The 16,669-nt window shown below is 44.6% G+C and overlaps 1 protein-coding gene across 1 annotated transcript in view; it reads right to left on the bottom strand.

Annotated features, from left to right (window-relative positions):
• LOC115459496 (low-density lipoprotein receptor-related protein 8-like) overlaps positions 1-16,669 on the bottom strand; it is a 522,792-nt gene that overhangs the window by 79,571 nt on the left and 426,552 nt on the right. Inside the window, exon 5 of the mRNA XM_030189301.1 lies at positions 296-664. Within this exon, the coding sequence (XP_030045161.1) occupies positions 296-664 (369 nt within the window). The remainder of the gene's footprint in view (positions 1-295; positions 665-16,669) is intronic.

The raw sequence follows: 16,669 nt of genomic DNA, 5'->3' as shown, positions 1-16,669 counted from the left end.
TCTATTTGTTAATAAATCTATATATATATATGTACGTAAGTTTATTGTTTTCTTGGTTGCAAGTCTTCTTGCAGTATCCCTCTGCTTCTATTTTCCAACAAAGAAAAACTGTGACAGATCAGAAGACTGCATGAGCCTAGATACAGGAAGAAGTAGTATGAGAAAACAAGGTCAAAGAGGGTCTGTGTTGACTCAGGCTAGGGTAACTGGGTGGGCTGCAGACTATTCAGTTTACTGGAGAGCCTGTAGAAATAAAGCTGGAGGAAATTAAGCCTGCAAACGCAACACTACTCACGACAATCCACTTCATCCGACTTGTCCTTGCAGTCTTCGTCCCCGTCGCATTTCCAGTTCAGGTGGATGCACTCGCCGCTATTGCATCTGAATTCATGGGAGCCGCAGGCATTAACGGCCTTGGTTTTCACTTTGTGCCCACAAAGTTCTGGTCCCTCATCAGAACGGTCCTCACAGTCGGGCTGGTTGTCGCAGACCCACAACTGTGAGATGCAGGAACTGTCGTTACACTGGAACTTATCCGGGCCACACGTGAGGGGCGAGCACTTGCTTTCATCGCTGCCGTCACCGCAGTCATCGTCACCATCGCACAGGAAAATTGAGGCAATGCAGGTCTTGTTACTGCAGAGGAATTCATTGGATGAACAGACTGCATGAGGGATACAAAGAAAGAAAAGACATATTGGCCTTAAATGTAATGCAAAGTGAATAGAGGTTCACCTAATGTTCACAAGAATCCCCAAGCAAATTACAATCCACATAAAATACATAAAAAATACAATACTGACAAATCATTGGAAAACAGCCCTATTTTTAATCCCTTCCTAAAAACTCTATAATCCAATTCTAATCTAAGAGCAACCTGTAATCTATAGATAGGTTGCAGGTGAACAACAGACTAGAGGAATGACCAATAATCTTTGCTGAGAGAAGCATAATTGCCTAACAGGGACACAGTCTAACAGACAGGGTAGGATTAACCCTTTGGTGAGCCCTACACAAACAAGTGCATTGGGCTTGCCATCATAGTGTGGTTCAGACAGCCGAGAAAAACTGCAGGTAAGTGGTACTTTATGGACTCCTCCTGAAGACTGGTGGACAATACAGAAGAGGTGGTAAGAACAGACAGGACTCAGTCAGCAGCAGTGGTTCTGCCTTTCCCCCTCCCCTCAACCCAAAACTCTTTTTCCACCAGACCAGAAGTCGACTTACCAGAGCAAAAAAATCTGCTTTGGGACCACTGAAGTAGTGTGTCTGAGAGGACCCCTTCTAAATATTTTGGGCCTAGATATGTGCTTTGTTCGCCTATCCTGCCGTGCTAACACCAAAGAAGAAAGGTAAGCAGGAGCAAGACCATGTAAGGCTCTAAAACAAGGTGCAACAATTTGAAATAGAAATGTCCCCAAACTAGGAGCCAAAACAGCATGACATCACATGATCTCTCGGTGCAATGCCAATCCAAGTTTCTGAAAGAAATTTTTATTTATTTATTGCATTTGTATCCCACATTTTCCCACCTTTTTGCGGGCTCAGTGTGGCTTACAATACGATATGAATGATGGAAATACAATTTGTTACAACTTGGTTATGGATTACATTGTGAAGAGTTATGCGAGACAATCAAAGTATTGTTAAGGAATATAACAATGGAACAAAACCTTGAAACACTGGAAGGAGACAGCGGGAAGCTAAAAGGGCAATTATGTATGGTATACATATTTCTGTGAGTAAAGGTATGAGTGAGGTGAGATTACAGGGGATGAGAGTTCAGAAGTGGATGTATTGATGCATTAGTGAACAGTGAGTGTGGACTTTATGTGTATTTGCCTTGTTACACCACCATTTTCAAAATATCTTCATGACGATATACAGACCACAACAGCACCAGCAACAATAATAATAATAATTAATCAACAGATAAAAATACAATGAAAGAGAAACAAAAAAAAGGTTTTGAATAAGACAACAGTAAACACCCCAAGACAGCAATTATGAAAAGCAATGTGACTCCACCAAACCACAGCGATGAATTTTCCCAGGAGAGGTTGGTGGCCTGCCAAGGATGCAGCAACAACTCATCTGAGAAGTCAAAGGCGCGCTGAAAAATGCCCTGCGGTAGTGTAGACGCTTGTTTTAGGCACATGCAGAATCATTTTTCAGCACACCTGTAAAAAAAAATGCCTTTTTTTGCCGAAAATTGCCGCGCATCCATTTTGGGTCTGAGACCTTACCGCCAACCATTGACCTAGTGGTAAGGTCCACTGCGGTAACTGGGCAGTAATGGTCTACGCACGTAGAATGACAATTACCACCCGATTTTCCGGTGCGCGTAGCAGACACATGTCAAAAATGAAATTACCGCAAGGGCCACACAGTAGCTCGAAATTGACATGCACCGGGCGCACATAGGCGCCTACCCGGCTTAGTAAAAGGGCCCCCAAAACATCCCATAAGAACATCCAAAAAACTGTAGGTCTCCATCAGTATTCATGACTCCACAATAAAAAACAGACGGCAAAAATGGGATCCATGGGAGTGTATGGGGGGGGGGAAGGGATTTGATATATCACCATTCTGTTACAATCAAAGCAATTCACATATTATATACAGGTACTTATTATGTACCTAGTGCAATGGAGGGTCAAATTAGAAGCGTAGCTAGGTGGGGTGCAAGGGGAGCAGCTGCTCCCCCAAATGGATTTTGAATGAAATGGCGCCTATGCAAATTGGGTCTGCAGTCACGCACCGGCACCTATTTTACAAAACGTCTGCTCCCTCAGATGTCAAAACCTGGCTGCACTTCTGGGTCAAGTGACTTGCCCAGAGTTACAAAGAGCTGCAGTGGGAATTGAAAATGGTTCCCCTGGTTCTCAGGCCAATGCACAAACCATTAGGCTGCTCTTCTTGTCTCAAATACTACGTCCAATACGAGAAGAAAATAGCGAGTTCCTCTGATGCAGCTACTGTGAAAAGGAGGCCTGTTGGGATACCTGAAGGTTTCACCGCTCTGGATTTGGTCTATGGACTAAGCTAAGTATTGACGTCACACAAAAAAGTCAAACAAGATAGATCTAGGAATGATCCTCTCAGGTGACTTACTATTAGCCAGTCAAAGGGAAAGCTAACTATATGCTTATTTGCATAAATAGCAGATATTGAAAGGAGTTAGTATCATCTTTCTATAGTAACATAGTAGATGACGGCAGAAAAAAGACCTGCACGGTCCGTCCAGTCTGCCCAAGAAGACAACTCATATGTGCTACTTTTTGTGTATACCCTACTTTGATTTGTACCTGTGCTCTTCAGGGCACAGACCGTATAAATCTGCCCAGCACTATCCCTGCCCCTCAACCTCCAGTCCTGCCTCCCACCACCGGCTCTGGCACAGACCGTATAAGTCTGCCCAGCACTATCCCTGCCTCCCACCACCGGCTCTGGCATAGACCATATAAGTCTTCCCAGCACTATCAGTGGTCTGCTATTTTGTCATTCCAAAATCTGGGAACTGCTAGATCAATTCTGTGGTTAGTCATACCATCTGTTGAGCAGGGAGAACGGGGTGAAAAGGAATGAGGTAAGCACATAATCTTTTTGTGATTAAAGATGTTGATTGTTTTGTTGTGTTGAAATTTTGGAAAACACTAAGAAAGAAAATTGAACTTTAAAAAACCCACAAAACAAACTGTGCCAGAACCATGGTTCAAAGCTACCCCGCTTTTACTAGGGATGAATAAGGTGAAAGTCAATATAGCATACCCTTAGACAACTTAAGCTCATCCAACATTTTAACTACCAAAGGTCCAACCAGTGGCGTACTAAGGGGGGGGGGGGGGGCGGTGGGTGCGGTCTGCCCCGGGTGCACGCCGCTGGGGGGGTGCCGCGCGTCTGTCGGCAACGCTCGTTCCCTGCTCCTTCTGCCCTGGAACTGGTTACTTCCTGTTCCGTGGCAGAGGGAGCAGGGAACGAGCGTTGCCGACAGACGCGTGGCACCCCCCCCCCCCTCAGCAGGTAAAGATGCACCCGGGGGGGGGGGGGTGTCTGTCGTTTCGCCGGGGGGGGGGGGGGGGTTGCGCTGCACCCGGGGGGGGGGGGGGGGCGCATCGGTGCTCTGCCCCGGCTGTCAACCACCCTAGGAATGCCACTGGGTCCAACCCTCTGGCTGTTACCAGAACTCCAAAAGGGATGACCTCCTTAGGTTTGCCCCTTTAAAAGTAACTTGTCCTTGCATCAGGAGTCACCTAAAAGGTTTCTTTCAATTACATCAGAAGGAAGGTGATATGGCCAGAAGCAGTGCATTTGTTTCTAGTAAAAAAGGTGCCTGTACTCAAATGCTAGGCCACCCTTCAGGAGTGGGGTGATCGCTGCGGGACCCACCCCACATTAGTCAGGTCCCCTGCAACCAGTCACAGAATCTATGACAAGGCAGAATTGGTGTGTAGAGCCTGAGCTCTTTTATTAAAACTTGGGGTCCATGGATCAATTTTAGCAGACAATGGAAAAGGTGCCGGTACTCAGTACCCCCTCCAAAAAAGCCCTGGCCAGAAGTGTCCCTGCAATGAGCAGGTGGAAAACAGCAGCAGTGGCAAAGGCAGGCTTCCAGGCCTTGGCTGAAATTTCTCCTGTCACCATCATATTAGTATATAAGGCATACATTTTATTATGCTGCTGTGTTTAGCTAGGAGAAGAGTTGTGTATTTTTCTGTTGTACCAACTATTTAAATAATTAGGTATATGCCTGGCAGCACATATGAAACCATGCACTACACGCTCCTGTGACTCCACAGCTGCTATATGCTTTTTGTATGAAAGTGAGTGTGGGGAACCCAGCTGGGGTATGGACAGCCATTAAGACTTAAAGAGAAGGGTGGTTGCACACCACAGCACTGTTCAAGGACCTGTTTACTCAGCACTTGCCGTAGTGCTAAGGGCAAGTTAACAAGCAGCACTTAGCCTAGGAAGTGCTCAAAACCAGAATTCCAATGAAACAAAGAAAGACAAGAGTCCATACAAAAACCCGGAGCAAGACCCAGACTACAAGCCAGAACAGTCAATCGCTATGCGTAGCTGCTCTACGCATGCTACAGACGGCTCTCATACATGAAGAAAAGACATGAAAGCAGTAGATATAGACCTTTTTTTTTTTTTGCAAGCACAAAAGCACTATTTTCTTTTTTTTTTTGGATGGACAGACCTGTGTTGGGGCTCCCTGCCTCCCCCGCTGCTGAGAAAAAGTAGGAAAAGCCTAGAATATGCTCTCTGCTGCTCTCGGCTCTGGGGAATCAGCACCAGGGCTTGATTCCACCCCCCAGCTGTTCCTGCTGCTTCCTTCTATTGGCTGGCTGACATCCTGGAACGCCTATCTCCCTGACGATGGACTCATTGACTGGCTGCTGTCCCAACTCCTCCTCCCTGTAAGGCTTCCCTGATGACATCACTCTAGAGCTGTGAGCTGATTGGATCTGAACTTCTTGGTGTCCCCCTCCAGTAGTGAGTGGGCAGGACATCCCAGGCTGACACTGTCCAATTGGTTTAGCCCCTCTCTGTTGTGCTTCTAGCATGGGGGCATTGGCGCCGACTCCGTGGGTGCTCGAGCACCCCCAATATTTTGTGACCCGTCGCCACCCAATCTGAACAAGCCGTCGGAACGGAAGTTCTGGTTCCAACCCCAGCCCAACCTGCCCGCCCTCTTCTCCCACAACAGTCCTCCTTGCTTTCCTGCCGCCCAGCTTTTAAAACTCATTTTACCTCAGGTCACGGGTGCAGTGAAAGGTGCAGGTTCGCCTTCAGCCTTCCCTTCTCTCTCAGCGTCCCGCCCTCATTTCCTGTTTCTGTCTCAGTCCCCCTGTATTTGCACAGTACAGGGGAACTGAGGGGCGGGACTGTTCAGGGAAGAAGTCCTGGTGCAGGTTGCAGGCAGCCTATGAGTGGTGCTGCCACTGCCCAGGTGACGGCTACAGCAGGCAGGATTTTAAGGTATTGGGGGGGGGGGGGGGGGGGGGGGGGGGGGGAAATGCACCTCCTGTAAAAACAAAATTTTCAGCACCCCCAATCATTTTGAAAAGTTGGCTCCTATGCATGGGGGATGCTGTTTCCCAGCAGAGGCTGTTTGACCCTTGTCTTCCTTGCATTTTTGGTAAGTCACCATTACTTTTATGCTTGAAAAAAAGAATCATGGCACAGCTTTCACACACGCAAAGAAGCTACGTGTAAACCGGTGTACTTTTTTTTCTTTTTTGTGCTTCATCTTCCCTGCTTTGTTTCTCCCCTTCTCCTACTTGCGACAATGAAGAACCCACAGCTTCAGACCTCCCGTTAAAATTTCCACGGTAAAGGTAGGCACTGCTTTTGTGCATGGGGTCGGAAACGGCTGTGCATCGCCTTGCATGCACATTATAATAGTAATTAGCTCATTAATAGCTTTGTATTCCGTTTTTGATAGCTGCTACCGTGGCAGGAAAATGGCTCGGAGAACCCTTTTGTGAATGTCTCATTTTACTATTTGCTCGCTAAACCGGCTAGAACTAGTTTAAAAACCACGTTGCTGGCTCGTTAGGTTTAGTGCATCTGGCTCTAGGTCATTTGGAGACTGGACATGGACCAGGACCAGATGAGGAAGAGGAAGGGGAAGGGAACGGGATTTAATATATCGCCTTTTTGTGGTTTATATATTATATGCAGGTATTTATTTTGTACCTGGGGCACTGGAGGGTTGCGTGACTTGCCCAGAATGACAAGACGTTGCAGTGGGAATTGAACCCAGTACAGGTCCAGCCCAGAAGCAGGACAGATAGGTTACAAAAGGGTCAGACAGGACACAAAACAAGAGGGCATATCCATCCTATGAAGACAGCAAAAGGAACAGGAAAACGGCTCCTCCTACATTCAAGAAAGGATGTGCCAAGCATGGCACCGCCAGCTTTCTGCTACCCTGGCAGTGAGTTATATGGAGGTGCTGTGTGTTTGTACTCTGGTCTATGTTCTTCTCCTGCTGCCAGCATTTAGTGGGAGATTGGGCCATTCACTCTGTGTTTAAGCTACTGATAACTGGAAATGAAGGCTGAAATCAATTGATGCAGATTACAGGCACTTTTTAATCTGTTGGATACTTCCAAATTTTCATGGTTTCAACATGATAATTCATTAAAAGAGAAAAAGGTTTTATAAGAAGCGTCAACATTTTTTTTTTGTTACATTTATACCCCGAACTTTCCCACTCATGGCAGGCTCAATGCGGCTTACATATTGTATACAGGTACTTATTTGTACCTGGGGCAATGGAGGGTTAAGTGACTTGCCCAGAGTCACAAGGAGCTGCCTGTGCCTGAAGTGGGAATCAAACTCAGTTCCCCAGGACCAAAGTCCACCACCCTAACCACTAGGCCACTCCTCCACTGTTGCTACTATTTGAGATTCTACATGGAATGTTGCTATTCCACTAGAAGTCGGCCCTTGCAGATCACCAATGTGGCCGCGCAGGCTTCTACATGGAATGTTGCTAGTGGAATAGCAACATTCCATGTAGAATCTCCAATAGTAGCAACAGAATCTCAATAGTAGCAACATTCCATGTAGAATCTCCAATAGTAGCAACATTCCATGTAGAATCTCCAATAGTATCTATCTATTTTTGTTACATTTGTACCCCGCGCTTTCCCACTCATGACAGGCTCAATGCGGCTTACATGGGGCAATGGAGGGTTAAGTGACTTGCCCAGAGTCACAAGGAGCTGCCTGTGCCTGAAGTGGGAATTGAACTCAGTTTCTCAGTTCCCCAGGACCAAAGTCCACCACCCTAACCACTAGGCCACTCCTCCACTCCAGAGAAGCAATGGGTGCACCATCACTGCTGCAGTTCTCCAAACTTAACCAGCCTCAAGTAGCAGTAAACATTTTCAATCTCCTATTCCTTGTTTGCTCTGTCTTACTGAGAATAAATTAGAAATATTTTGTGCAAGCAAAGAGGTCCTTTGAAAATTCCCCCCCCCTCCCTGCCCCATCACTGTGTGTAAAAAGGTTGGTCATGAAGAAAACAAACTCATGTAACTAAGGATTATAGTTTAAAAAGCTAGTGCAAAGTATATAGGTACAAAATACCATTTTACCCTGCTCTCCTGAGGGGAAATGCAGGACCATGGGTACAATATGTTTAAATCTTTTTATTCAAAAGATCAACACAAATAATGCAATACAACAGAAGGTATTTTCTAACATAAACAGCTAACTTTATCAAACCCCCTCCCCCCCACTCCCTCCCTTAACAGCCTCTCCCCCCCTCCGCCCCGCACAGGATTTTCAGTTGCATGTGTGAGCAATGACAAAGTCCAGTGATCCCTTAATTTAAAATTCTGCTCCTAGCTGTGGATTGCAATGTGTCCCAAAAGTTCACCCATGTCTTTTGAAGATGCTTCCCTTCCCTAGAGGACATATCTGAAATTCCCCGTCTTTCCAGTTTCAGTAACTCGATCATCTGAGTTCTCCATGCTCCCACCGAAAGGCACTTAGTATCCCGCCAATGCAACAATATGGTTCTCTTTCCCATCAGCGTGGCTCTCTGTACAAATGCGCAAAAACCAGGCGGGGCCGGTCGTATATAGTTGTATTCCCCAAATAACCATGGGTACGATATACCATGGGCCACCTTAACGTTGCCCGATCTAACATTCTTTGCTCTTTCATTATCAAGAATGATATTTCCTTGAGATGCGATTTTGTGCTGTTACTACATTCTTGTTCTTATTTCTTGTTAATAAAGTGTTCTTGTCATTGACAAGCCAGTGCGGTTTTAAACATAAACATTGCTGGAGGCATTTTGATACCCAAAGAGTGCCTTTGTGCAAACACTGTTGTAGCTATTTGTGTTGGCAAACTCTTGCTGATCTATCACCGCCTGGATGCACATGGCCCCTTAATAAAAGGAGGCAGGTGGTCGGCAATCTCCAATATGGAAAAAATTGTGAGAGAACACCAATAGATGGCAGTAGAATATTTTATCGGAGAACAAGATAAAATCATTAGACAGCAATAGAAAAATGTATGGGTAGATAAAATGAAATAGTTTACTAATAAATTTTTCTACTGCTCTCAGAAGGTGCGATTTTAACTTGTCTACCCATACGTTTTTCTACTGCTCTCTACTAGGTCTGTTCTTACAACTTTTTCTTTAATAAAAGATACACATTGTATTTTGTAAGGGTTTTTTTTTTTGGGGGGGGGGGGGGTCTTTGTTTCCTTTCTTTTTCACATGTGGCAGCATGTTTAGGCCACAGGCCCGACCTCAATTTGAACGCTTCCTCTTTTTTCATTCAGGATTGAAGAGTTTAATTTGGCTAAGACTGGAGGCCAAATATCTGACCCTTAAAGACCAAGTTGATGCAATCACATCAAAAAGCTTTAAAACACTATGGAAATGGAGAAGACTCAGAGACTATTTCCCCAGACAGTCATTCCGTCTTATAGTAAAGACGCTGATATTGTCCTAACTAGATTACTGTAATGCATCATATGTAAGCTGCAATGAAAACCTACTACGATCACTGCAGACCGTCCAAAACACAGCAGCGAGATTGATAGTCGAAATATAATAGAGCAACCCCACTACTCATAATGTTACACTGGCTCCCAATCAAGGCCAGACTATTTTTCAAAACCAGCACAATCATCTTCAAAATACTGTTTGGCATTGTCAACGGACTACATGCTAGATATGATCAAACTATCACCAAGAAATGCAAAACCAGGAACCAGAGGTTATTTACTACTTCACCTGCCCAACTGCAAAAATGTACTATACAAGTCCACCTACTCGGCGGTATTTAGCTACCCGGGCTCAAAATGGCGGAACTCAATTCCCATAGTAATAAGCGTCAAGAACTACCTCCAGATCAGAAAAGACCTAAAGACCTAGCTCTTCAGGAAATTCTATGAGTAAAATATGCACTAATCATTCTGGAATAACAATACACAACACAACCTCTAACTGTAATGCATCTTTTCATTTAAGAAATCAACTAAGACATATTTTCTCAAGAAACCCAATGACTATCTAGATTGTAAGCTCTTTCAGCAGGGACTGTGTTTTGTGTATGGTGCACAGCGCTGTGTATGCCTTGTAGCGCTATAGAAATGATAAATAGTTGTAAGTAGTAGTATTCCATACACACTAATAGTTATCTTGCCAATCACTACAAAACAGCATCATACAACCTTGTAAATGTAATTGAATCAATGTAATCTCTAACAACTGTTAAATGTAAGCCACATTAAACAACACGTTTTTGGATAATTGTGGGATTCTGCATGAATGAATGAATGAACGAACTTCTAGCTTCAGATAGTACCGGGGCAGTCAGTGATAATTTTTGGTGGTATTATTCGGATAATACCGATGATGAAAAAAAAAAGTGTGTCCCCTTTGTGTGGTACTTATTTGGGTAGGCGCAGTTCTTACTGTTAGGTTGATTGTGAGCCCTTGGGCCTAGGCCGAGTCCTAGGACTGACCAAGGCCAAGGCCTAGGGAAGACCAAGCTCACGTTATACAGTAACAACAGGCTACGAAGCCCAGCACACTCAGGGAGACCAGCGAGCACCACCAGAAAGGGAAATAGACCACTCATACACGCCGCAAGACCGAACTGGAACCCAATCACACACAAGGGAAGGGAAAAGAACAGAAAGAAGTCCCGGAAGAGACTGGTACTCAGGCTGCGCACACAAAACCACACACAGACACCAATGAAAGGTCACCGGACCAAACACACAGAAACAGACAATAACCAGAATAAGGGAACTCACACGAAGAGGCAACCCAAGCTGTGCCACACAGCTAAATGAAGGAGTGACCTACAAAGGATCCAAACAAGAGCTACAGCCAGAATAAAGAAAAAGGGAAACCACATAAGGAGTAATCCACAAACAGCAGGTAAAGGGTAAGGCAGAGAGAGACTGTTTCTAGTTATACAGCTCAGACGAGGAGCAGTGCTCACAAGAACCGAGCAATAGATACAGCAGGTAAAGGGTTTAAGCAGACTACAGAGACTGCTTCTAGGTACATAGGTCAGACGAGGAGCAGTGCTCACAAGAACCAAGCAACAGATACAGCAGGTAAAGGGTTAATAGGGAAATCCAAACAAAGGAAGTAAGCTTTTACCATGGACTCAGCCAGCACACACAGCAGGGAAGGGAAAGGCAAGGCACAAAGAGACGCTGAACACAGCTGCACAGCAGCTAAGTAGTCAGAGAAGAAGATGACTTCTACAGACTCATAGAACAAACACAGACAAAGGGAATAATGGCAACCAAACAACAGAAAATTCACCCTGTGCCACACGCACAGACTAAACGGACACAAGGTAAGCTCACAGCTGAAGGCGATAACGGTCGCAGGCAGAGGTATGTTTAAATAGGGTCTAGCATCTGACATCAGATGCCTCAGATGTCAGCCCAATCCCTAGTTCGCAAAATCATTCACGGAGATGCCCCAGCCTACATGTCAGACCTGATAGACTTACCACCCAGGAATGCTAAAAAATCATCCCGCACATTCCTTAATCTTCACTTCCCCAACTGCAAAGGTTTAAAATACAAACTAACGCATGCGTCAACCTTTCCCTACTTGAGCACACAATTCTGGATCGCGTTGCCGCGCAACTTAAAAACGATCTATGAACTAACTAGCTTCCGCAAGCTACTGAAGACCCGTCTCTTTAACAAGGCATACCACAAAGATCAACAAATGTGAACTCCTCCACATATATCCAGAACTGTCTTACAGTATCTGCTTGTTATGCTACTATCATGTTTTATCATTATCACTAGTAAAAAAAAACCCGTTTTTGATGCAAATGAAACGGGGGCTAGCAAGGTTTTCTTCAGAGTGTGCATGTGGGAGTGTGTGTGTCCCTGTCCCTGTCCTCTCTCCCTCCCCCCTCCGAGTCCAGTCCTTCAGTGTTGTTTCCTGCTGTTCTGTGTTTTTGTTACAGAGAGAGTGAGGGAATCTCTCTCCCCTCCCCCCTCTGAGTCCTTCACTGTTTCGTGGGATTTCCTGCTGTGCTGTTTTCCTTCACTCATGGGGAAACCGGATATCTCTGACGCTTCACACTTCCGGCTGGAGGCTTCAGTGGTGCCTTTTATATATATAGATGTTACCCAAGATCCTTCTGTAATACTAAATGTCTATTGTCTCATATATTTCCACCATTCATGATGTATTGTAAGCCACATTGAGCCCGCAAAGAGGTGGGAAAATGTGAAATACAAAAGCAATAAATAAATAATCAGGAGGGAAATCCAGTCACTACCCTGCTTTTTTCCTCTGCTCTCTGCTCCGTTTTCTGCTGTACCTTATTATAATTGGTTGTACAGTGCTACGAGAATTACATAGCAGTGCTTTACAAACACAGTAGAGACAGTCTCGTTTCTTTAGCTCTGTGATTTATATCAGTCTTAAGCAGGAGTAAATAGAATTTTGATCTGAGATCCACTGCAATTTCCCCACCACCCCTAGCTATCTGTTCCGTCTTTCCAATTTAGATTGTAAGCTCTGTTGAGCAGGGACTGTCTTTTCATGTTCATTTGTACAGCGCTGCGTAAGTCTAGTAGCGCTATAGAAATGTTTAACAGTAGTAGATCTGCTAGAGATGAATAAAAGCTGCATACGTATTTGGGTGAACACGTGTTTACTGGGGGCATCTGGGGAAAGGCCGACAGTCATTCAAAAACGCATGGTTTGGAACAAGGTATCTTCACCAAAACAGGGAAGAAAGGGTATCCTGATAGCGAGGTTGCAAAAGAGATCACAGTAGATCAGGAGTCCTTAAATAAAAATCAGACAGATTGCAAATTTACACCGTCAACTACTGAGCAAGATGTAAATAGCAACAACAAACATAGTTTGAAATGTTGATATGCAAATGCCAGAAGCCTAAGAAATAAGATGGGAGAGTTAGAATATTTATTTATTTATTGCATTTGTATCCCACATTTTCCCACCCATTTGCAAGCTCAATGTGGCTTACATAGTTTTGTTAATATTGTCATTCCAGGATATCAGATACAGTTAGTATTGTGCAGAGATTAAGTAAAGGAAGATAGAAGAAGGAAGGGAGTGATTAGGGTAGTTGTGAAAGGTGGGCTTTCATAACTGAGTGGGTTGCTGAGGTGGATTAGTGAGGTTATCGGTTCTCATTGTACTAAATGAAAAATCCTATATAATAAAACGCACCTCCAACATTCTGAAGCCGAGAAAGTGAAGCCTTCAAGCCTTGAAGCATTCCTGCAACGTTCCAGAACTATGTGTCGTCAATTGAGGAGATGGAGCCTTACAGAGCGCACGAATGCTTCAAGGCTTGAAGGCTTCACTTTCTCACACACACACACTCTCTGTCTCTCACATACACTCTCTCTCTCACACTCTTTCTCTCACACAAACACACACACACACTCTGTCTGTCTGTCTCTCTTTCTCTCACTCATTCTCTCTCACATACACACTCCATCTCTCACCCACACACTGTCTCTCAAACATACACACTCTGAGGAAAGGGGAGCATGGAACACGCTGGGGAGGAGAGGGAGGGGGCATGGAACTCGGAGGAGAGAGAGGGAGAGGAGAGAGAAGGAGGGGGGCCTGGAACTCGGAGGGGAGGAGAGGGAGGGAAGGAGGGGGTCATGGAACTCGGAGCCCCCCACACACACACACTCACTCTCTGTCTCTCATATACACTCTCTCTCTCTCTCTCACACACTCATATACTCTGTCTCTCTCATTCTCTCTCACTCACACACACACACTCCATCTCTCACACACATACTTTCTCTCTCACATACACACTCTCTTTCTCTCAAACATACACACTCCGAGGAAAACCTTGCTAGTGCCCGTTTCATTTGTGTCAGAAACGGGCCTGTTTTACTAGTTAGATATAACAGGCATCTCTGAGACCTGGTGGAAGGAGGATAACTAGTAGGGACACTGTCATACTATGGTACAAATTATATCGTAGTGATAGGTAGATCGAATCAGTGGAGGGGTCGCATTGTATGTTAAGGAGAGCCTTGAATCAAATAGATTGAAAATTCTGCAGGAAACAAAACACCTCTTGGAATCCTTATGGATTGAAATTCCCTGTGTTAAGGGGAAAAGGATAGGGATAGGCGTGTATTACCATCCACCTGGCCAGGATGAACACACAGATGTAAAAATGTTATCAGAAATTAGGGAGGCTAACAAACTGGGCAACACAATAATAATGGGTGATTTCAATTACCCCGATATTGACTGGGTAAATATAACATCAGGGCATACTAGGGAGGTAAAATTCCTTGACAAAATCAAGGACTGCTTTATGGAGCAGTTGGCACAGGAGCAGACAAGAAAAGGAAAACTCTAGACCTAGTCTTTAGTGGAGCGCTTGATCTGGTGTGGGAGGTAATATGGTAACATAGTAACATAGTAGATTACGGCAGAAAAGACCTGCACGGTCCATCCAGTCTGCCCAACAAGATAACTCATATTTGCAGCTTTTTGTGTATACCCTACTTTGATTTGTACCTGTGCTCTTCAGGGCACAGACCGTATAAGTCTGCCCCGCACTATCCCCGCCTCCCAACCACCAGCCCCGCCTCCCACCACCGGCTCTGGCACAGACCGTATAAGTCTGCCCAGCACTATCCTCACCTCCCAACCATCAGCCCCTCCTCCCAACCACCGGCTCTGGTACAGACCGTACAAGTCTGTCCAGCACTATCCCTGCCTCCCTACCACCAGCCCCGCCTCCCGATCTTGACTAAGCTCCTGAGGATCCATTCCTTCGGCACAGGATTCCTTTATGCTTATCCCACGCATGTTTGAATTCCGTTACCGTTTTCATTTCCACCACCTCCCGCGGGAGGGCATTCCAAGCATCCACTACTCTCTCCGTGAAAAAATACTTCCTGACATTTTTCTTGAGTCTGCCCCCCTTCAATCTCATTTCATGTCCTCTCGTTCTACCACCTTCCCATCTCCGGAAAAGGTTTGTTTGTGGATTAATACCTTTCAAATATTTGAACGTCTGTATCATATCACCCCTGTTTCTCCTTTCCTCCAGAGTATACATGTTTAGTTCAGCAAGTCTCTCCTCATACGTCTTGTAACGCAAATCCCATACCATTCTCGTAGCTTTTCTTTGCACCGCTTCAATTCTTTTTACATCCTTAACAAGATACGGCCTCCAAAACTGAACACAATACTCCAGGTGGGGCCTCACCAACGACTTATACAGGGGCATCAACACCCCCTTTCTTCTGCTGGTCACACCTCTCTTTATACAGCCTAACAACCTTCTAGCTACGGCCACCACCTTGTCACACTGTTTCGTCGCCTTCAAATCCTCAGATACTATCACCCCAAGATCCCTCTCTCCGCCCGTACCTATCAGACTCTCCCCGCCTAACACATACGTCTCCCGTGGATTTCTACTTCCTAAGTGCATCACTTTGCATGTCTTCGCATTGAATTTTAATTGCCAAACCTTAGACCATTCTTCTAGCTTCCGTAGGTCCTTTTTCATGTTAATGGTGCTGGGGTCGCTTGATAACAGTGATCATAATATGATCAGATTTGATATTAGCTTTGGAGTAAGTACACACAGGAAATCCAATACATTAGCATTTAACTTTCAAAAGAGGGACTACGACAAAATGAGAAGAATGATGAAAAAAATACTTAAAGGAGCGGCCGCAAAGGTCAAAAATTTACATCATGCGTGGATACTGCTCAAAAATACTAACTTGGAGGCCCAGGCCAAATATATTCTATGTATTAAAAAAGAAAGGGAGGAAGACCAAACGATAGCCAGCATGGTTAAGATGTGAGGTGAAGGAAGCTATTAGAGCTAAAAGAAAATCCTTCAGAAAATGGAAGAAGGAACCAACTGAAAATAATAAGAAACAGCATAAAGAATGTCAAGTTAAATGCAAAGCACTGATAAGGAAGGCAAAGAGGGACTTTGAAAAAAAAGATTGTGTTGGAGGCAAAAACACGTAGTAAAAATTTTTTTTTTAGGTATATTCAAAGCAAGAAGATGGCAAAAGAATCAGTTGGACTGCTAGATGACCGAGGGGTAAAAGGGGCAATCAGGGAAGACAAAGCCATAGCAATTCTTTGCTTCAGTCTTCACCGAGGAAGATTTAGGAGAGATACCGGTGCCAGAAATGGTAGTCAAAGCAGATGAGTTGGAGAAACTGAATGAAATCTCTATAAACCGTGAAATTATGGAACAGTGAGCCTGACGTCGGTGCCGGGCAAAATGGTAGAGACTATTATAAAGAACAAAATTACACAGCATATTCAAAAGCATGGATTGATGCGACAAAGCCAACATGGATTTAGTGAAGGAAAATCTTGCCTCACCAATCTACTACATTTCTTTGAAGGGGTGAACAAACATGTGGATAATGGTGAGCCGATCGATATTGATATTGTGTATCTGGATTTTCAAAAGGCATTTGACAAAGTACCTCATGAAAGACTCCATAGGAAATTGGAAAGTCATGGGATAGGAGGCAGCAGTGCACCTCGAATATTGTGTTCAATTCTGGTTCCGCATCTCAAAAAAAGATATAGTGGAATTAGAAAAGGTACAGAGAAGGGTGACGAAAATGATAAAGGGGATGG

Source organism: Microcaecilia unicolor, unplaced genomic scaffold, assembly GCF_901765095.1.
Source record: "Microcaecilia unicolor unplaced genomic scaffold, aMicUni1.1, whole genome shotgun sequence".
Classification (NCBI taxonomy): Eukaryota; Metazoa; Chordata; class Amphibia; order Gymnophiona; family Siphonopidae; genus Microcaecilia; species Microcaecilia unicolor.
Note: the sequence above shows the minus strand (reverse complement) of the source record. Positions and strands in the feature narration are given on the sequence as shown.